Here is a 22,210-nt window from a genome sequence, read left to right as displayed (position 1 = left end):
TGTTCTGTACATTACCGTGGTTGATTGTTTTTTAGTTTTTTTTAGTTATTTGAACTTCTACCTCATAGGTTGACGGTTCCTTTACTCCGATGGCCCGAAAACAAAATCCAGCGAAACCAGAGGGCCTTCGGAAATCACCTCATTAGTAAAAAAAAGAGTCCACCTGTGCGCAATCTAATCTAATCTCAGAATAAATCCAGCTGTTAATGTAGCTGTGAAGGCCTCAGATGTCCATTAGAGTACTTTGTGATCAGACAGCATGAAAACCATGCAACACACCAGACAGGTCAGAGGTAACGCTGTGGAGAAGTTTGACGCAGGGTTGAGTTGAAAGGTTTCTTTGCCATTATTTTGTTTGTGTGGGGGGTTTTAGTGGTATTTTATACCCACCAACTGAAGTGAAAAACTTCAAATGGATCCAAGAAGGAGATGCCACAGTGTTTAGGTCAGTAGAATCGGAGCAGCTGAGACTCTGACTGAAAAACACCAGCTGCACATTCTCCAAAAATAACAGCTGATTTTTTAACAAAGTTATACTCATTTCCTGGACACTTACGTTCACTCGAACCTTTCCCATGAAATACATCTAATCACCTCCGCAAGATCCTTCAGCCTGAAACTCTAAACCGCCAGGTTATGGACAGCAATAACTATGAGAATGACAGTAAAGCACATTTGCTGGAGGAATTAATCAACCGATAAATGTATTGTTTTGTGTGATGGTCGGGGTCCTGTTGACTATTGTTTGGTCTGATAGAATGACAGGAAGGAGAGAGAGAGAGAGGAAGAAGCAGCTGGATGGATTATAACAGCTGAGAAGAAAGAAAAAAAAAACCGCTCAGGAAATCCTAAATATAAGCAATTACTTATAAACATATTGAAGTTCCACCTGCAGCCCCGCTGCTTAACTCTGACCATCCTTTGTCCTGAGCCTTTAAAATTGTACTTTAAATGCTTTAAAAATAAAAAAAGAAGACACACCTTTCACAATTTTTCTTTAATATTCAAATACGTCTGTTTTAAAACTTTATATGTGATCAGCATTAAGTTAATTGAACTTAAGACGGTCTTTATACATAGAATTTGTAGGCTCGTGTTGATTAGGGGTTTATTATTAGAACAGTCGCTCAATATGGCAACACCTCTAGTTAAGATATTATCTTTACTGAGTAAGAAGAATTTCAATGTTAGACGATAACATTCCCATGCCACTAACTTGGAATCATAAAGCTTTTTAAATCCACGATATGTCACGACATGTAACATCAATCCCACAGTGCTGAATCACCACAGACTCGGCAGAATAGCCACACGTTATCACACACACACACACACACACACACACACACACACACACACACACACACACACACGACGAAGATCGGTGAAGGGGCAGTGATGTCTTGTGCTAAAACACCTCAGAGCCTTTGTACCTTCAGTCTGAAGGTCAATACAAACTGTGGGTTGTGGAACGTCTCCGAATGGTTGGCGCATGACTCTTTGGATTGTGTATGTCGGTGAAGCGATGGAGCTCACGATGGAGAAATGTCGGTTAAATGAGGCTTTTGTACAGCGACAGAAGGTGAGGGGCAACAGAGGGAGAGCACGGAGCTTATGTATGACGTCTTTGCCGGGAAAGCTTAGGAATATCAGCATGCAAATGACTTTACCTTAAATGTGTTATTATTGCGTAAGACACTCTTTTGATGGAGTATATTGATTCAAACTTGCTGAATCAAAACAACAGAAAAAAAAAGAAAAAGAAAAAGAAAAGATAAAACTCTGCGCCCCCTCCGTCAGGAAACCACTCAGGAGCTGGGAAGGAAACCCAGAGCACCTCCTGGTCTAAACAGTGGCTGGAAGGAAGACAAGAGTTTATGCAGAAGTACATAAAACACTGAAGTCACCAGCGCCCCCCCTCTCAACACATTTATAACCTCTGAAATATTATAAACAAAGTTTTATTACACTCAGATATTAGATCTGATTGATTTTTTTTTTTTTTTTTTTTTTAATTTATCAGAAATAAATTCTGAATTTTATGTGATTACAAGATAAGTGCTTATAAATTAACAGATAAAGTAAAACATTTTTATATAATATTCCTTTATATCCTATTATTTATATCCATTATATTAAATAAAACAATATTGCCACTGTGTATAAAAAGTGGCTGAATGCACTGAATAAAGCCAATACAAACTAGTAGAATTTACCCTCTCCAACATTTTTATAAAAATTTTTTTTATAAACACATGGTGATTAAAATGTTTGATTAATGATCTTTGGTTCACAATCCAGGATTGATGTTCATTGTATTTTATTTTGGGACATTTAAAAGTCTAAAAAAGTGATTGTCCATAGTCTCCTGTGACATAGTGTAATATATAATTAAGTGCCAAGTAAATTGGACATTTTAAACTTAATTTTGTGATCTATGAACGAGTATTTTGGCTCGCGTTTCAGGGAGACGTTGGGCTTTTCAATGAAGGATGAAGATGATTTGTTTAGTGGTGGCGCCACCTTGTGTTTCTAAAAAGGATAAATAATAATTCAGAGAAATGAAAATATATGAAACGACAGCCAGACACACACACACACACACACACACACACACACACACACACACACACACACACACACACACACACACACACACACACACACACACACACACACACACACACACACACACAAAATCCAATTCTGTGCCATTATATTATCTGTTGGGAACATAAAAATATACTGGTCAATGTTCCCCTAATAGGCTGCAAAATACGCCCCCTCTATTTACACACCTTCATTTCTACCCCCTGTGGCGTCACTATTTAAAAAAAAAACTTTATCAGATTTTCAAAACAAAACAAACAATTAGGCGACCTTTGCACAAACTGGCAGTAAAAGAAGCTTCTCCAAGACAGAGGGGATAAACACACGTCAGTATTCAAGAGGTGTAAAGCAGAATTGCCATGCTTTGTCATTATTTGCAATAGTATACAAGTTATATCGGATCAATACCAATTTCAATGTGGAGCTAACTTGGAGGAAAAAGTAGAACGTTAAAGTCAACTTGTCCAGTAAAGGGTTTAACCAGCTACAGCCTCATATTTGTGGTTGATATTGACCTACGGTGTCCACTAGGAGGCACTGGTCTCCCTGTCTGCGCTATCATATGTATGCCTGCAGGCTGGTTTCACTCTGTGAAGACTTTACTTTATTAACTGTCACCTTAAATCAATGGCCACTTTTTAGTGGTACCAAACAAATAATAAGAAAATGCCTGGAGTTGATTTAAAAAACAAAAAACACTAATTTCTATCAAGTCGAACATCAATAGTTCTAGGTATAACTCATCTGTTTAAAGTGTTCCTAAATCCATGAATCAATATAAGTTTTCATTTCATGCACAAAGTTTCATGGTACAATCTTTACATGCTTAACTTTAACCATGTAAAGATTGAACACAGGCCTATTTTAGGAACAGTAACAGGAGGAAAAGTAGCCATTTATCAGCAAATAGGAACCTTTTAACTAATGGAAATACAAAGAAATTAAACATGTCATTCACTTAATGTGATTGAAGGATGTTTCAAGACTTTGTAGTGAAATCCGTTGAAAGGCATTAAACTGACCAAAACACACAATTTACAATTCCTGGCATTAAATAAATCTTTAAATTGGATAGAGGTCTTACATGATTTCTCTAAAGGTTTGGCTCCACACTTTTTACTACCACCGTCTGACAATTTAACATGTATGCGCAAAAAAACACACCAAAAGATGACTTCCTAGAGACCTTGAGGCATCCGATGTATGTCTGGAAAGGGACACTTGATTAACTTCACTTAAAATGTCTCAATCTGCTGTATTGACTGTTTTACTGAGGGCAATGGGGCAAAACATAAAAGAAGTACCCATCCCAATGTTTATCATAACTGTTTAATAACGTTTTCTGTTGATTGTCATGTATTTATGATTGTTCATTTCAAAGAAACTGCACAAAGGTTTTATTTTCTGTGTGTAACTTACATTTCCTCCCACAATCCAAAAAGAGATCAATTCGATTCATTCATCCGCGTTTGCGATTGTCTCTGTGTTTGACCTGTGATGGAATGGTGACCTGTCCACTGACTGTTTTACCCTATGTTAGATTAGAACAACACAAAAACCAGCCAAATATTGCATTTCATTGCCATTTGATGTATTTATTCTGAACATGTAAACACTAAAGACAAAACAAGAAACAGGTTCACAAACAGAATGAAAATATTTGGCTTTTTTTTTTAATGTGTTTTCTTGTGCCTGAAAAGGAGCAAATAAACATTTAAAAAGAGGAAGATGCTTTGTTTTAGTTGGTTAGCATCCTCGGTGCATTCCTGACCTAAATCCAACTCCAAGTCCTTGGGGGGAGGGGTGGGTGGGGGGTGGGGGGGAGGGAGGGGTGCGCAGATATGCTCTGCAGAAAATACACCTGCAAACGTAAAGGATCCTGAAGGCATCATAGTGTCAGAAACTTTTGCCAAATAGGTTCAGGAAGCTTTTAGATGAATATTTAGAAGCTACCAGAGAAGACGGGTACTGACTGTGTCCCTTGTACGAATTCCGTTTGTGGTTTTGGTTTCAACGAAAATATAACTTCTTTTGATTTTATTTCTTGATTTTTTTTTTTTTTTTTTACAACCCCGAGTTCAGTTAGACTTTTTCTAGCTCTTCGCCTGAACATGAGCTGGAATCTCTCCTGTGAGCTGCGGTGACCCTGCAGAGTTTTAAGAGTGCAGGTGTGTGAAGCTGCCGTCACGTCGACCCGGGAGACAGATTTTACCGAACTCTCGGGGAGATGTAGGAGTTCAGCTCACAGCAGCATCTGTGCTTTAAATGCAAATTCCCTCCCACCAACACATGCAGGAAAACATACTCTGAAGAGAGAGAGAGAGAGAGAGAGAGAGAGAGAGAGAGAGAGAGAGAGAGAGAGAGAGAGAGAGAGGGAGAGAGAAAAGCTGAGGAAACTGTGAATTACCGACTGTGCACAGAATTCAGACATGGACATATTACATGAGATTCTCAGTGATAAATATGAATGATGAAGGACACTAGAAATACTTCTGCTGTACCTTCGTTGTCATGGAAACGATCAACATGTGGGAACTTTATTTTTTTTTGTTCATGACAGTTTGAAATTAAATATATGTGATACTTTATGGTTGTTGCGATAATAAAAGTTGGTGTTGTGCCTGGTTTCCCCAAATTACATTATAAAAAAAAAAAAAAAAAAGATAAGATATGGTGCACTTTACATTATTCAAAATGATTTTAAACAATGAACGATTGTTTCTGCGTTCGTCTAGATGGCAGTAGAATAACTTCAACACATGTGTAACACGGCTGCATCACTTTCCAACAAATCAGGAAGAGAACGTGAACCGATTTTCTATCCCAATGAAACTGATTTTACAAACAACATTAATTTGCTCAATTAGAATACGCATCAAAAATACAATATGAGAAACAGAATTCTCCGTCAATGCACTTTATCTCTTGCCTCCCTGCATTGCTGCGTTCGTAACTACTGCAACCACTAGAGGTCACTGTGAATCCCATCCTCCGGCTTCAGTTGTCCCAAACTTGTCAATGTTAATTAAAAATTGTAAAAAGTTATTTTACAGTTTTTTCCTTAGTAATCTGTACGGACATAAACAAGAGGAAATTAGTCATTTATTTCAAATGATTGTGGATAATGTTTTTTTTTTTTTTTTTTAACAGCTTTTCACTCTGCGTTTCTGTGAAAATACTTCATGGTATTTCCTGCGCCGATCTCTGACATTTGACTGCCACTTCACTCGTCACTGCTGCCACATGATAAAAGGATTCAAGTTGAGTCGACAGATCCATTGTAACAACAAAGAACAAACAATCTCTTGACGGTGGATCAGCGTCCCGGTTCGAAGAGTCAGAAGTTGACTTCAGCTGCGAGCACTCCTCCGCTGAAACTCGTGCCTTCATGCTACGCTGCCACCACTGTGTGAGAAATTCACGTCGCGGGCCCTTTTCTTTCTTTTTTTTTTTTTTTTTTTTTTGCAGATGTGTAAAATATCAGGCAGTAGGTGCGTGCCATTCTTAGCTGTCTGCTTTGGACCTTGGAAAAACAAACTCCTGACGGGATGAGCCGGGGAACGGCTTCTCCCACGCCACAAGCCGAGCACAGTTCTCAGAGTCATTGCCTCACGCTTCGCTTTACTTTTACCTCTTAATAGAGCTCGTTAAACATATTATTAGTAGCAGTCCAGCCATTGTTTACTCCGCCATTGCTTACACAGACAGCTATCAAAACATTTAGCTGTAATTCAAGCTGCAGTAATCCACTGCCTGGGTGGCTGATCAGACGTAATCCCTTTGTTGCCCGTACAGCTGAGTGAATGTTAAGCCACACAATCTTTGTTCTGTTCAGGTCATAAATCAACACGTTGGTGATTAGAACCAACGTCACCAAGTCTGTTTCTTTACATCACTTTTCAGTTTTATTTATTTTTTCACCGGATTTGTGAGAAATAGTAAATACGTGAGCGTACGCTGTGGTTTAAACTCTGCAGATATTAGTTTACCATGTTTATATTCCTCCCCTGTCACTATATCGAATTCTGATGATTCTCACAATCCTCATCTTTACACTAGTACAGTAAGTCGACATATGGGTTTTCTCAGTACGAGCATCCAATCAGAGGCAATCACTGCGTCATACACATTTGCATGCAGTTCTTAGTACCTTCAAAGCCACACAGTTTTATTAAAGAACCGCCAGATATTGCAAATTTAAGTTTGACTGGAAGTAAAGGCCGAAGCTTTCACTGATTGTACTCGTGTTGACAATCGACGGCAATAAAATCCAAATATAGCCATGTGGGCTGAACGTAACTGCAGACTTAAGAGGGATAAAATCCATTTCCTACTGTCCACACGCATTTGTTTAGCTGTAGATGCTTTTTGGTTTTCCAAACTGTATTGAAATTATTATTGTTTGACCAAGACCCGATAACAGCATTCTGTATCAGCTCTTTTCATCTATCCTGCGCATTGCTCAGGTTCTCTTATGTGCTCTCATACATTGCAGCAAATAGCTGAAGATCAACATCGATTGACATCCATCTCTCAGGGCGAGCATCATCAGCCGTGTGGAGATTTATTCAAAACAAATTCTGTAACAGCGAAGCATGGTTTTAAAGGTTTTTACTTAGCCCAAGAGAACAGACTCAGGATGAAAACAAAAGGAGACCTTTGAATAAAATGTCTTTTCACACAGAAGAAAGAAAAATCTAATTGAAATGCTTTTGGGGAGGGGGGGGGGGGGGGGGGGGTGAAGGAGGAGCAGGCAGAATAGATGAACTGATAAATCACAAAGTTGAAATAGACCCCTGAATGCACAAACAGAAACAAAGTGCAGCTGATCAGGTGAGCAGGAGCACAGAGGAAGACACGAGAGCAGCTGGGGCAGAAAGACGCCGATCACAAGCCGGAAGTGTGAAGCCAAAGGTCAAGGCGCTGTTTACATGACAATGTTTTCAAGTGAAAATGAAAAACTTTCATTAACAATGGAAAAAAACAGTGCAGCGAAGATGATGCGCTTTCACGTGAAGTGTTGTATAAACATGGCCTAAAAACTAGGAAGGAAAACCAGAGGAACGTGACATGAGCGATACAAACCAAGAAAACAGAACAAAGCAAAGAACAGAGAACAGAGGCAGTTGAGGAACATAAGAGAAAAGTGTTTTCTTGTCACTTTAAGATGTTATTTTGATGCCTAAATCCAAACGAAAGAGCAATATAGAGGGGATGAATGAAGGTGAGAGGCAACTTAGGGGGCCTGCAATGTGAAAACTGGTGCACGGACAACTCGTCCACGGACAACTTGTCCACAAAACTGCAACCCTGGACAACTCGTCCATGTGGTTCTGGAGATCTCGTCCACGACTTATTTGTTCAGCATTAGTGATTGGAAGGATTTCAAAGTATATTTGATACAAAAACACAAGATAGTATGTATTTCATTATGAAGACGTCTTGATTGCAAATCACAGTAGATATATATACAAACGTCTAACCCTCTGATAAGCTCTTGAGCACATCTGAGGTGTGACCAGCCCAGTGTCGGTGTGAGGGAGGTGTGATAAGCTAAATCTGATCTGAATTCTCAAGAGAAACAAAGCCATATGATACTATACTAAATAAATATGGACATCTATTCGATATATGAGAAATATACAAAATATCAAGTAGAAATAACAATATTTAAAAGTACATTGTACGGGATTTATTTTCTCAAAGAAATTCTGAAAACTTATCCAATGGACGAGTTGTCCACTGAGGCTGCTGGCCGTGGACCAGTTGTCCGGGGTTGCAGTTTTGTCGACGAGTTGTCCGTGGACGAGTTGCCTAACAATCCACACCAGTCCAATTAAAACAAACCCCCCCAAAAATAAAAAAAAAACTGACTTATCAGGACATTCAAACATCAGATTGAGAAACTTCCCATTTGGAAATCCTGGATGTTGAAATGTTAAACCTGCCATTCTGACTTGGTGTAACAATAAATGTCCATATGAAACCGATGAGTCACTATATGTTAATTTGGTTACTTGTTTTGTTGATCCTTTTTGATCAGTCCCATTCAAATAGAATGTTAGGGACCAGTTGCACATAATGAATCCCAAAAGTCATAACTCTGGTGGCCTCTAGTGGCTGTAGTGAGCATGACAACAGCAATGAAGGAGTGTAAAGAAATAGAAAGTCAGTGTCTGAACCTCCATGTTCAGCATAGACAGTATTTCATTGAGTTTAATTATGTCCTCGCTCTACTGCGTCAACGCAATGTAAAGCCACAGTTTTCTTCTTTGTTTTTTCCCCCAATGAGAAATATGAAGAGTGTAAATTCCTTCTTCCTGTAAATGAACCCCGGCTCCACTCGTTCTAACAGGGAGGTGCCACTGGCGAGCTGCATGTGCTAATAGGCTTCACCAGCTGAGCACATTCCACAGCTGCGTGGCTCAAGGTCCACATACACACACACACACACACACACACACACACACACACACACACACACACACACACACACACACACACACACACACACACACACACACACACACACACACACACACACACACAGGAACGCCTTACAATAATAATTTAGGGGATTCGGTGAGTTTTAAGCCAAATCTCGACTCCCTTCAAAGTGTTTCCACTATATGAAAAGGCAGCTCAGTGTTCAGCTGGGATTTAAAACACTTTCATCCCGGCTTTTGTAGGATAAAAGTATATTATTTCAAGTGAACTCAATAAATATTTTCTCTCTGCTGGATTTAGTCTTAAAGTGCAATATAGTTTGCATGAAGGGGTGGTTCCAAACCCCACCCTCTTCACTTATATAACCCATGCTTTCGCCATCATAATTAATTGTCCTACAGTGTTTGTGTTTGTGATATATTTATTTTTTTCATATATTTTGTGAAATCTGTTTGGACTATAAGGACAACAGCTGATGAACCGTAGACTTGCTTCGAAGCTTAACCAGAAAGTTTGCATTGGTGGTTTATTTATGAAATATACAGTGGTCATGGTCATTTGTTTACATTTTGCCGATGGACTCATGGTGTTCAGAGGATAAAACCTTGTGACTGAGATGGTCTCGAGCTTGAGACTTTCCACGGGTTCTTATTTCGCGGATTTGCTTCAGCTGCTGCCTTCCCAGGTCACCGCAGCAGGTCATGTGATCAGCATGTTTGAGACGCAGTCTGAGCAGCTGAGGGTTAGTAGCTTTGTTCAGAAACCCACTAAATACATTTAAAAAAGTATTTAATTGTCAAACTTTACACCAGCATGTTCAAAATCACTCAAATAATTTGTTTAAGCAGAAGTGGCTGCAGATATTTGTGTAAGAAATGTTTTAAAAAAAAGTACTTATTCAAACTGCTTTACCTAATTAGAAAGTGAAGTTTCTGAAAAAATAAAGTTTAAATGTATCGATTTACTTTTTTTAATTTGTTGATACATAATATATTTTCAAGGCATCTTCAGCCTTTTGTTGGTGGTCACATGCACATATATATGCACACAGACATAACGGAGTAATCCTGTGTTTGTGAGTGTGGATACATCAGCTAAATCATAAACAACAACACCAATATTCTCTCAAACTATATCATTTTGAAAAACAATAATCAGAAAACAGGCAACGATCTGGCTATCCATTACATTAAATTACATTTTAGAAGGATTTTTATTCAAAACAATATATAAAAAAGAAGTCATTCAACAGTTATTAATATAACTTGATCACTCTGCAGCTTCAGTGTGGATAAATGTGACATTCTTATCCTTTCACTGTAACTATCGATCGATCTATCTATCTATCTATCTATCTATCTATCTATCTATCTATCTATCTATGGATATTCAATGACTTATTTTCTTAGAAGTGTTCAGATCATATGTATATACAGGTATGGCTATATATATAAAGGCTTTTATATTTTATTTAGAAAGAATTTTGTATGAACAGTCAATTTCTCCAAAGTATGGATCACGCTGGCTTGATCCTTCTAGGAAGTTTTGAAGATTTTGTCTTTGTTTCTCTCTTTTTGAAATGATAATGATATCCTCTGTATGTAAATTAAATCTTTACGTTCATGTCTCCTTCAGGGTAAAACTCATAACCCAAACTGGAGGCTGCATCTGGTCATCAGCATGAGCTGACTTCCAAACATCAGTCTAACCTGCTGATGTGTCCTTGAGCAAAGCACTAAATCCTGGTCCAGCCCTCGGGGTGCTGCTGCCTCCCTGACCCTGATCCCTGACCCCACAGGACGAGGCCCAAGAGAGGAGAGGCCAGTCTCTGTGGCGATGAATAATGTATCTCGCTTTTATTACACTTCTGCTCCGAGCGGGACGGTTCAGCTTGAACAGACAGTGACCGGCCGATCAGAAGAGATCAAAAGTGTCTAGAATAGATGCCTCAGGTCTATCAATCGATCGATCGATCTATCTATCTATCTATCTATCTATCTATCTATCTATCTATCTATCTATCTATCTATCTATCTATCTATCTATCTATCTGACACAAGTGTTCATGGATCCATTAAATATTTGTATCTCTTGTGTGGTCAGAGGATATACATTTTATTGTGAAATTTCACGTTTTGATGTTTGAACCTGGGAATTAAAGAATTAACCATTCACTGTTTGGAGTACCAAAATCAATCAATCAATCAATCAATCAATCAATCAATCAATCAATCAATCAATCAATCAATCAATATTTTTTTTGTCTAGCACTGTTCTTGAAGGCTGGAACAGTATTGAGAAGTTACAGTAAGAGTGATTATTAAAACAGAACAACATGGAATTCAGTAAAACAAACCTTTAACAATACATAAACGTGACAATATTTCTTAATGACGAGAGTAAGATAAAGCTCAGGTTTGTAAGATTAAAACTAAATTTGAAACATAACATATAACAAAATGGTAGATATATAAATCACGTGAAATTGATAAAACTTTTTAATACACAAATGTTTAAGATAGATAATAAATAAACGTGCATATCATTCTAAATCAAAAGCCAGTCTATGGTAGTATTACGATGACACTTTTTTTTCATAAAGAAAGGAGTTGTGAAAAAAAAGTGAAATAAATACACTGAACAGGTAATTTAAAATGATTAAAGGTCATTAATCGGGGCCGATCGATTCAAATGCGAGTCATTTGGGGAATCAGCAAAGTGAAACAAAACATGATTCCTGACATATTAGTCGAACTCCGCCCCTGTAACCCTAAACAGCTAGAAGAAGCCTCCCTCGGTCCCTGGACTCCCATCCTCCGCCTATCGGACCCCCGGGCTGCCTTGTGGATCTCCCCGCCGAGGCGCGCATTGGCCGCTCCGCGCGTCAGTCCCGCCGCATGGGCGTCGTGTGGGAGGAGCTGCGCGGGCAGGGTGAAGGCGGGGGTGGCGGCGGGGCGGGAGGGCGGCGCGACTGTCAATTGTGTTGCCTGTTCTCGTCAAAAGTCGGCTGCTGTTCCTCTGAGTGGACAACCGAGACGGCCGCAGCGGCTGCGCCTACCCCCATTGCAGGTCCGCACTCCCCCTGACGCGCTCCGCAGCCGCGGTGTGCTCCTGTGCGCACTTTGACGTCGGTGTTTTTATGTGGGAAAGACGCTTGTTTGTGGTGTTCGAGAGTCTCGAAGGCAGCGCCGGATTGTTTTCACACACTTTGTTTCCACCAGCAGCTCTCCTCGATCCTCATCTGGACGCGCGTCGGCGCTCTGACCGCCTCGCAGACGCTCAAGACTTGTTGCGCGTCTCCGTTTTTTTTTTTTTTTTTCTTCTTAATTTTACGCACCAGTCCGGGTTTCATCCACGTACCTGCGTGCGATGCTCTGATTTCACGCAGCGCGGCTGGACTGTGGAGATCAGCTCAGAGCACCGGACCCGGGGTTCTAAGTTTCCACATCTGCTGCTTGACGTTCCAGGGAAGCTGCGAGCTGTTTCTCCTATAAATGGCATCCACGCACAGCCGCAGCGGAAAACTTTATTCGGGTCAGATCCGACGACTTGATTAATTTCGCCTCTCCCTCTCAGCGTCAAGCAGAGGACAGCCTCTCTTCCTCGCCGACATGTCGGAGCGCGGAGACGGATGTGGAGACGCGCTGTGCAGCGACGGAGCGCCGGACTTCATCCCGCCGAGGGTGTCCCGCGGCCGGCGCAGCGGTGTCGTCCTCCCCGGCGTCGGGAGCCAGGACTCCGACACCATCCTGCTGGAGACCGTGAAGGCGGCACCGCGCCGGAGCAGCATCATCAAGGTAAGGAGCATCACACGTACCTGCCTGAATATCAGACACTTCCTACCCCGGGTTATTTCAAGAGGTGACAGTGGCTTGACCGGGTTAAGTTTTGTTTTAATTGTTTCGACAAGTTCAGCATTCTTAGAGAATTTCACATTTGATTGTTACTGGAAGGGAACCTATGAGAAGTATTTGTTTTGTATACACTCCATTGAAATACTTGGAAATGAACACAAATCTCCCCTTTTCCAGATTTAAAATCTCACTGAACATTTATGCATCTACTGAGTACTGCTATAAAACAGTACATGACAGTTATAAGTTTCACATAAGTACTTCAGGAAAAATACATTTCAACATGCCTATTTAAACAGGAGAAAGTATCTGTTTAGGTATAGTTAAAGAGTAAAAGACAAGAATAAGTTAGATTAAAGAGGTAATAAAGTGTTAATTACAAACAAGTACCTTAGATATGGACATATTAACGGGTACCACTTGACCTGAATTGTATGTGCATATACTCGATCATTATGTCACATTTCTGTCATATCTTAAAATCATCCATCAGGGGCACTGAGGGGGGAAATATATGCATCAGAGGCTGAATACTGTTTATCACGACGGTGTAAAACAAAATGTCATAAACTGTCAACGTTTTCAGCAGTTCTTGAAATGCATACACAAGCAGGTCCCATCGCACCACATTTTTATCATACATTCTGTGACTGTCTTCGTCGTGCCATTGTTTGGAAGAAATGTTGAAGTTACGGGAAACGGTTAGGTGCCTGATGAAGGGTTGGAAGAGATCTACTTCAGATGCAGGAGAGTTTCTAATGACATTATATGACTTTTTGATATGCATCTCATGGCATGCTCCTCCAGGCGAGTTTCAAAGCGGTCACACCACATTTTTCAGATGATTATATCGGTCGCGAAGAAAACCGTCCGAGTGAGTTTCACGAGTCTAAAAGCACCTTGCACGTTATGTAGATTGAACAACTGTATTTTTGTGGTTAATCTGCCTTTTTAAATGTAAGTCATTTCCATGATTTGCCCTCCTCTGGATCCTCTGACCCCGTGACATCACAGTGACATCAGATTTCTCCACCCTCACCTGTGCTCAGGTTGCAGGTCACCAGCCAAGAAGGAGCGGCTCATGTTTGACGGGTCATTGCATTTCGTGTATAACATATCCGCCGAGCAGAGGCCGACCGCTGAAATGTAAGCGAGTAGCAGCTTAAATCGCCCCGTAATCAGCTTCTGTTTGACTTCAGACTTTTAATTATCTGCTGCCGTGAAGCTTCTCACACCACTCCGTACTCCACAAGTATGGCCGCAGTTTATCAGCAGTTTACAGTTACATCAGCATAACATCAATGATGGGATTATATAACCGTTTAATTCAGTTTGTTTCAGGAAAGCTTTGCGTTTAGCAGGCAACGTTTTGAAAAACCGTGTCTGTTTGTACTAAAAACTGCAGTAAAACTGAAAATTTGGTTATTTTCCTCTCGGGCTGGTTGCTGTTTTTGTATAATAAAACTGTTTACATATACACACAGAGAGCAGTACGCTGTGAACATTAAGGCTTCTTTAAAACGGTCTGTCTTTGCCGTTTAGGCGTTTATCTGTGGTTTGTAAGAAAAAAGATGACTGTGTTGAATTTGTACACTTTACTGGAGAACCACTGTTAAATTCGAGAGTAAACGGCACATTCATTGTCATGAATAAATCCTTCTTGCGCATTGGCCCAACTATTTGCTACGACTGTAGTGCTCATGTGTAATATCAGCGTTTCAGAAACGTTTCGTTTTCCCTTTATCACGGAGATTGAGCATTTTCATAAAGTTCTGTTTTCAGTGGCTCTGAGCACCATTAAGTAAAGTAAACAGGGCCTCAGAGTGCAGAATGTATCGCAAACTGACCTGTATCGCATTATCCACATGCAAAATGAAATACTATTCGTATCTAATACATTTCCTTTTGTATATAGACCCGTAAAATGGCTTTGTGATATCCAAAACTACATGCACATGGTATCTGTTTACTCTCAAAGTGTTCATCGTCTCCTTGATGACTTCTTTCACATGATCTGCTGTGTGAGACCTGTGAAGGAGCATTACATGTAACATAGATCGATTTTTAACTGGAAAGTGTCCAAATCAATTGCAGTGAGATTCAGCCTTATGTTGCAAACAGGACTCGAGTTATGGAAGCAGGAAAACTCTGTTCACCTGATCTTCACTGAATCAATTCAAGTAAAAAAAAACAAACAAATCCAAATGAAAAGGCCCTGATCTGATACTGCCAAGCCAAAACATGTCATTTCAATACTCTAAAACATTACCTGATGTGTCTCTCCTTGGATACCAAAGATTAGAAAAGTCCCCATGTGGGACTATTTATCAGAAAAAGAAATGATCTAATCAACCAATCAGCTGCTGGGACTGGTTGCTATTTTAATTTGTGCTTCGGAAAATAAATGAGGCGGGGACTCAAAGGTTTCCTTCAAAGGCAGATTAAAAACGGAGCCCTCAAAGACAAGGCAGCCCGTGACAAATGACAAGTTCTATTGAAAATACGTCTGTGAGTGACATTGATGTAATTGTGTGCATCTTTTGTGTATTTAAATGAACTGATTAGCAGTTTTCATGTTTGACCACAAAGTTCCGACATCAAAATGAACGGTAGTCAACCGGAGGGTTGATGGCAAGACTGTGCACGTGGAGGTCATTTTAGAAAAAAAAACCAAAAGTCCTAATACAATGAACATCATGCTGAATGAAAGACATTTTATGAAAAAGTTCTATACTGGTGAAAAATCTGTTCACTGGAACAAGTTTGAAAACACAATATTTACCATTATGCAAAGTTGAGAAGGTGAAAATCCTGCAACTCAGTACAGTAACAGTGACGCAAAAAGGACTTAAAACATGGTTTTAGGCAGAAATTGGTGTTTTGGGAGTCGATCCAAAAATGATGGTTGTCCAAAATTCTTCTTATTAAATTGATTAAAATATTTGGTTATCCATGATAGTGGAAATTCAGTTTTGTACAAACTAATTTACTGTTTGAACATTAATGTCCAAGACTGCTTGATCTGGTTAAACGCTCTATGATGTTTCTGCTGTTAAGAAATTAGCAGCTCTTCATCTCCAAATATGCTTTATTTTCATCCTCAACATGACTTTCTCTTTAAGTTTTCCTCAAAGTTGCTGATGAGGGTCGTGGTACAATGACTGTAATGACAACAAGAGAGAAAGCGGTAGAAACTGGAAGAAAGGTCATTTTGCATTTCATTGGTTACATATGGGTGCATCTCATAGAGAATTGATTCATTTCTGTCTGGAATCTTTGTCTGTTAAGTGATTTGTTGTTTTAATGAATCACACCCAGATACATTGTGAATCCCACTTAAAATGATTGATAATATGTTTTTTTTTGTATAATGTGCTAATTATAGCACTCAGATGCTTCATAATTTCCCAACGCAATCAGCATGTTCGTAGTTTTTGTACACAAGTCACTGGATGGGGCTTTCTTATTTTACTGCTTGAGGTATATTTTAGTTGAGGCCCCATTCAATTGAATTCATGCCGTATTTCAGTGACGTTAAAGACCCGCCACAGGATGATCGGATAAACGCTTTAGTTGCCGCTGAGGTTTATGACCCGTTTCCCATCTGACATGTTCAGGTCAGCCTCAATATTTTATGTTGGAGGAGGGGGTGGGGGTGGGGGTGGAGGTAGACGGCGACATTTCTGGGTGATCCTGCTTTGTGCGCGCTGAGACTCGGCTCCATCTGGAAGCCGAACACTGAGTTCTTTCAGTGCTGCTGGGCGAGGAAGCGGATGAAACGGCGGACGGATGAGAGGAGCGATGTCGGCGACGGGCACGGCGATGCCGCCACCCCCCCCCCCCCCCCCCCCCCACCCCCCGGAGTCAGCGGGAACACACCGAGAGGTGCCACATGATCACAAACCTCTTCAAATCAGAACTGCAGGCTCCCTATTGATTGATTTATAAAAAGACAAACTCCCAAAATGTGATGATGGGCGTTTTACTGTTGGTTTCTATTATTGCAGTTAGAAAATATTTAGATTTTGGTCACCTGATCAGAGAAACAATGAGCTGAATATGGAAATGACAACTCTTTTTGTGATTTTTTTTTTTCATCGCCTTTTATTTCATGGGGCGGCAAGTGTGTCTGTGCCTCTTTAAGGTTGTGTGTGATGCAATGAAGCCATTGTTTTCAGGACCCATGACTAATTACTATTGCAAATGTCTTATTTGTTTAGGAAACATTCTCGTACCAGGAGTTCAGCTGGCCGCGGGACGCTAAACAGACCCTCTCATAGGTTTTAAGCCAATGTTGATATTTCTCACTGGATCAGGGAACGATGCACACAACAGCTAAGAAAGGACATCAAAGAACCACAAACTGCTGTCGGTCTTTAAAATGACGAACAAGAGACACCAAATCACCAGAATTATAATCAAACCGGTGAAGAAGGAATTTCCACAAAGAACTACAAAAATAAAAACAGTAAAACTACCATAAAAAGACTAAAAAATAAAATTACCACGACGAGACAAAAAAAAACAAACACCATCAACCCACACTAAACAGCTATAAACACACAAGTAATCCATACCAGGCTAAAGAAAACTCACAGATTCATTATGAACACTAAAATAAACAATTAAAAACAGACACACAAAAAGCAACAAAAGAGGCAAATCAAAGATAAAAACACAGTGACCCGAAACAGTTTGGAACAATACGAAACAGCACAAAAATTAAACTTAAGTGACAAAAACATCATGAAGAGACTCAAAAGTCACAAAAAAACCCCCAAAATCTATTTATTAACCCACCAGGATGAAAAAAAATAACAATAACGCAACTTAAAATAACTTCACACCAAAACAAAATACACAAAAGAATCAAAAAAGAGCCTCAAACCCAACACAAACAACACAATAAACATTACAATTAATTGAAAATAGAAACAAAAATACACAAACTATTCAATGCAAGACTCACAGACACTCAAAGTGCCACAAAGAGACGCAAAACCGCTAATTAAAGTTGACAAACATCCATCAAGAGCCAAGGTAACGCCTCAAAAACAGAAACACTGCAATAAATTAACGATATATATTAAAAAGCAACAAAAAACTAAATTCAAAACAATGATGGAAATGAATACAATTATTATAAAAGACCCAAAAAAATTACTAAAAACAGCCACCAGGAGAGATCAGCTTCTATGAGGGGACATGCATGGACCAAAAAAAATACACAAACCAAAGAAAAACCCACCACAGACACAAAACAGTCTGGAAAAAGAAACTACGCCAAAAAATTCAAAATGTACTCCAAAAAAAGTAAAAAAAAAAAACAGCTGAAAGGGCCACAATCGCAGAAAATGTGACGTAGTGATTCAACAAGAGAGAAACACATGAGTGGAGTAATGGCTTTTTAATCACACATTTGTAATGTTGATACTTTTAATCCAGCAGGTTAATCCACTCTGTAACCGCTGACACTGACCTAAAATGACCCCCACCCCCCAAAAAAAGCCCTTTAAAAAAAAAGCGCTGTGATCGTTATCGCTATATTTTCTGACATGACCCATAATAAACGCAGCGCATCCACAACAGGAACCGAGCTATCTCATTTCTGAAGGCGCTGCGTTACTGGTTGGCATATAAATTATTCCCAAATGTCATGTTGGTGTGTCAAAGTTTTCAATGGTGCACACGATTAAAGCGGCACAGCTCTTCATTTCTCCGTGATTTTTTTACCTCCGGTCGTAATGATGGGGGCGAGCCGAGGCGGCCTCGTGCGCCGCTCGCGTTACCACAACAACGTGCTCCGCGGTTTGTGGCTGCTCACCCCCATTGAAACGCACATGTGCACGCCATTAATGCAACCCTTTGTTTGGGTCTGCACACTCCGAAGCGTGGCGTGTATGTGACAATTACGTCCTCGTGCTCCAGAGGCTGAACGTAGATCCTGTTTTGTTTCGGCTTCAAGGTGAAGTCGTTGCGTCCATGAGGCTCTCAGTATAACATCGGTACAGCACAGACAAAAGGATTTCTGAACTGGACAAAAAAAAATCGGAACGCTTGTTTTTATTTGGTCTGAAATTGTAAATGACCTCCTAGTGTTTTTTGGTCCATTAGAAGACCGCTGGAAAAAATCTGCCTTTTTACCTTGATAGAGTCGAAATGTCGAGCAAGTTTTGCGCAAATCCCGAACAAATATGGTGCAAATGTTGAAGGAATGCCAAGGGAGACTATTACACATATTGATTAAGGGGTTTACGAGTAAATATTGCATGAATGGTAAAAGGAGTTCACTTAAATCGCCTCCAAACCCATTGACCCAGTCACACACCAACGAGGCACCCAGTCTGCTCTTTACGAGTAGTTTGGGGGGGGGGGGGTTCGGCGTCTTGCTCAAGGACACTTCGACATACATAAGGGTAGGTGGGGGATTGAACCTGCAACTCTCTGATTGAGAGACAACCTGCTCCACCGACTGAGTCACAGCCGCCTCAAAAGAAAGGCAGCCGAGTGCCGCTCAAATGTCGCGTGTCGCGTGATCGTCCAGCGAGATCCCAGCGAGCGCTGCTCGGGTGTTGGGAAAATGTCAGTCGGGTGTCGCGCGAACGCCGCTCAAATGTCATGTGAATGTCAGGCGAATGTTGAGTGAGTCTTGTGCCGCTCTCTCGCGAGTGTGGTGCAAATGTTGATCAAGTTGTCGCGCAAATGTCACGAGCATGTCGTGCGAGTGTAGCGCAAGTGTTTGAGCAAGCAGCGCGCGAACGTGAGCCCCAGGCGCAGTCGTCGAGAAAGAAGCTTGAGTGAGCGCCGCGCGGACGCCGAGGGTCGTGCAAGTATCAAGAGCGTGTCATTCGGATTTCAAGGAAGTGCCGTGCAAATCTTTTTATAGGATGAGTTTTTGAGGGATTGCCAATCAGATGTTTGGGGTCGTGTTGCGTAACATGCATGCGACCTCCAAGTACATTTCCACCCAGACTTCACCTGCAGGAGTTCTTCAGAGAGTCTACAGCCTCGTTTCCACTGCGCAGTAGTTTTTTTTTTGACAGCACAAAGTACCAATTCCGCGTAACTAAAAGTAGAAATTTGTATTTCTCCACATTTCTCCCAAGTTGTCTAAATATGTTTCACAATCTTCTTTATGTTTTTGTTGCATTTTCTTAAGTTTGACAGTTTAGATGCATTTTTTTTTTTAATGTAACATTTCTGACTTGATTTTTTTTGGGGTCCATTTTAATACTTTAATGTTTTTCACCATTACATTTGAGTTTCCTCTCAATATTTGTCGCACTTTCCTCGGCTAATCTCAATAGATTTGGTCACGAGTTCACATTTCAGCCATGCTTTTGCCTTTTTAGGTCTCCTGTCGCATTTTAGCTCTTTCAACCATTAGAGTTTCCAGTTATGTGGTCGTGTCATGAATTACTTGTCAGACATTTTTTTATTTATTTTTTTATCAGATGTCTAAATGGTAATTTTGAAGTTGCAGCCTTTTCTTTTTAGGGAAGAAAGCCAAACGTTTTAGTTGCTGCCTTTCCCACGTTTCTGATCACAAGGCTTCTCTCTCGTTCTGATCAACTCGATTACCTTCGCTTGCATCCGAGACCAGAGCCTTTTTTTTTTGTTTTCCTTACAACGTTTTCATGCGCTGCAGTCCCGATCCATCCTGGAGAGTTTCATGTCCATCCAAGCCTTGAAATTGCTCCAGCATCCCGGCACCTCTTGACCCGCGCTGCCAGAAATAACTCTTTCTCCAGCTTAATAATAAGTAAATAATTGGATGTACTGAGCTTTACAGAAAAATCTCTTTTTCTCAGGAGTGATGTAGAAGTGCAGAAAGGAGAGCCGAACGGTTAAGTTAAAAGAAAAAAAAGTGAAAACTTTAGATTTCAGTGTGTGTAACGAAGCCAACATAGTGAAAATGCCAGTATATTTGTGGTAAAGTGATGCTTTGTCATGACTTGAAGGAAAGACATTTTACCCACAAATAAGGAAAATCTGTCTGCTTCTCCCTCATGATTCAGGCTTTTCACTCATCAGTGTGTTGTAATTCAGGCCACGGGCAGTGGCGCTGGAGTGGCTGCTCCATCACGTATAGCGAGTGAGTTAAAGGGACGTTAATCTCAATCATGTTAAACACATTAGCTTCGGGCTGGTTTATTAATTTTCCCTCAGCAACCCAACAGCAATTAGCTTTACAGCATTACGGCGTAACCGGCCCAGAAGGCAAACATGCACTCGGCATGGGATTACCCATGAATGTGACACACACATACACACACACACACACGCACACACACACACACAGACAGGACACGGGGCTCAGGAGACGGTTCAGTGTGGACAGCTCGCTGACAGGCTGGTGAGGTAGCTGGCAGCTCGCCTCTGACGGACGCCGTCTCTCTGCGTCTCTGCTGGGTTGAGGAGCCTCGGCGAGCAGGTTCACTGCCAGATAGCACTGCTGTGGGGTTTCCATGGAGCTTTCGAGTTTGTTGAATGTCACGGTTGTTTGAGAAGGGAATCTATGAAATTTCTTGAGGCATCTGAAACCTTTCTTTCTTTCTTTCTTTTTTTTTTTTGGACTGGATTGTATTTAAAATGACTCGCTCAATAACTGCAGTTGGTGTTTATTCTGCGGTGAAAAATTCAAGCTTCAGTTGGACTCCATTGGAATTCTAACAATATACAGTGTGCTTGTCCTTCTGTTAAGACACTTGGCCCCTTTGTTGCTCTTATCCATCTTTATATCCGCATAGTCCGATTCACCAAGATCCCCCTGAATTGCGCGCCTCTGCAAATAGATTGCTTTCACTTTGCGTGCTTTTTGCGGGTGATTTGCTAAGGCAAACACCTTGAGTGGCATCTTGTGCAAACACGAGTGTTTAAATGAGGGTTTTGTGTGCTTAAGCTCATGACAATGATCCACTGGAGATGGTTTTGCTCCCACGTTCATTTGCTTGCAGTCACCATGTAGCGATTGGACGGAATCCTGAGCCCCAACAGCAACAACAATTTTGAGTGTCGGTGGAGAAAATGTCAGATATATATGACATTGGCAAGAGAGAGAGAGAGAGAGAGAGAGTGAAAGTTTGAGGTACAACAAAGAAAACCTCTTATAATAAAGTCCACAGGCAAAAGTCGTGGTGAGCGAGCTGAAGAAATGCCTCCCATCACAATAACGGCAGCGTCTCTACTGAAGCCTGAGCGACTGCTACCACCTTTTTCAAATTTCCCCTCGAACGCATTCCTGATATTCTATATTTGTGAAAGGCAAATTCACTAAATTGATAGTTGACCTCGCTTAT

General features: G+C 40.6%; 1 protein-coding gene across 1 annotated transcript in view; it reads left to right on the top strand.

The window, feature by feature from the left end:
* Positions 1–12,015: 12,015 nt before the first annotated feature.
* plcl1 (phospholipase C like 1) overlaps positions 12,016–22,210 on the top strand; it is an 83,194-nt gene continuing 72,999 nt past the window's right edge. The window contains exon 1 of the mRNA XM_080477921.1: positions 12,016–12,854. Within this exon, the coding sequence (XP_080334047.1) occupies positions 12,669–12,854 (186 nt within the window). The 5' untranslated portion in view covers positions 12,016–12,668. The remainder of the gene's footprint in view (positions 12,855–22,210) is intronic.

This window comes from Lipophrys pholis (assembly GCF_963383615.2).
Source record: "Lipophrys pholis genome assembly, chromosome: 13".
NCBI classification, from domain to species: Eukaryota; Metazoa; Chordata; class Actinopteri; order Blenniiformes; family Blenniidae; genus Lipophrys; species Lipophrys pholis.
This window is presented reverse-complemented; position numbering and strand designations above follow the sequence as displayed.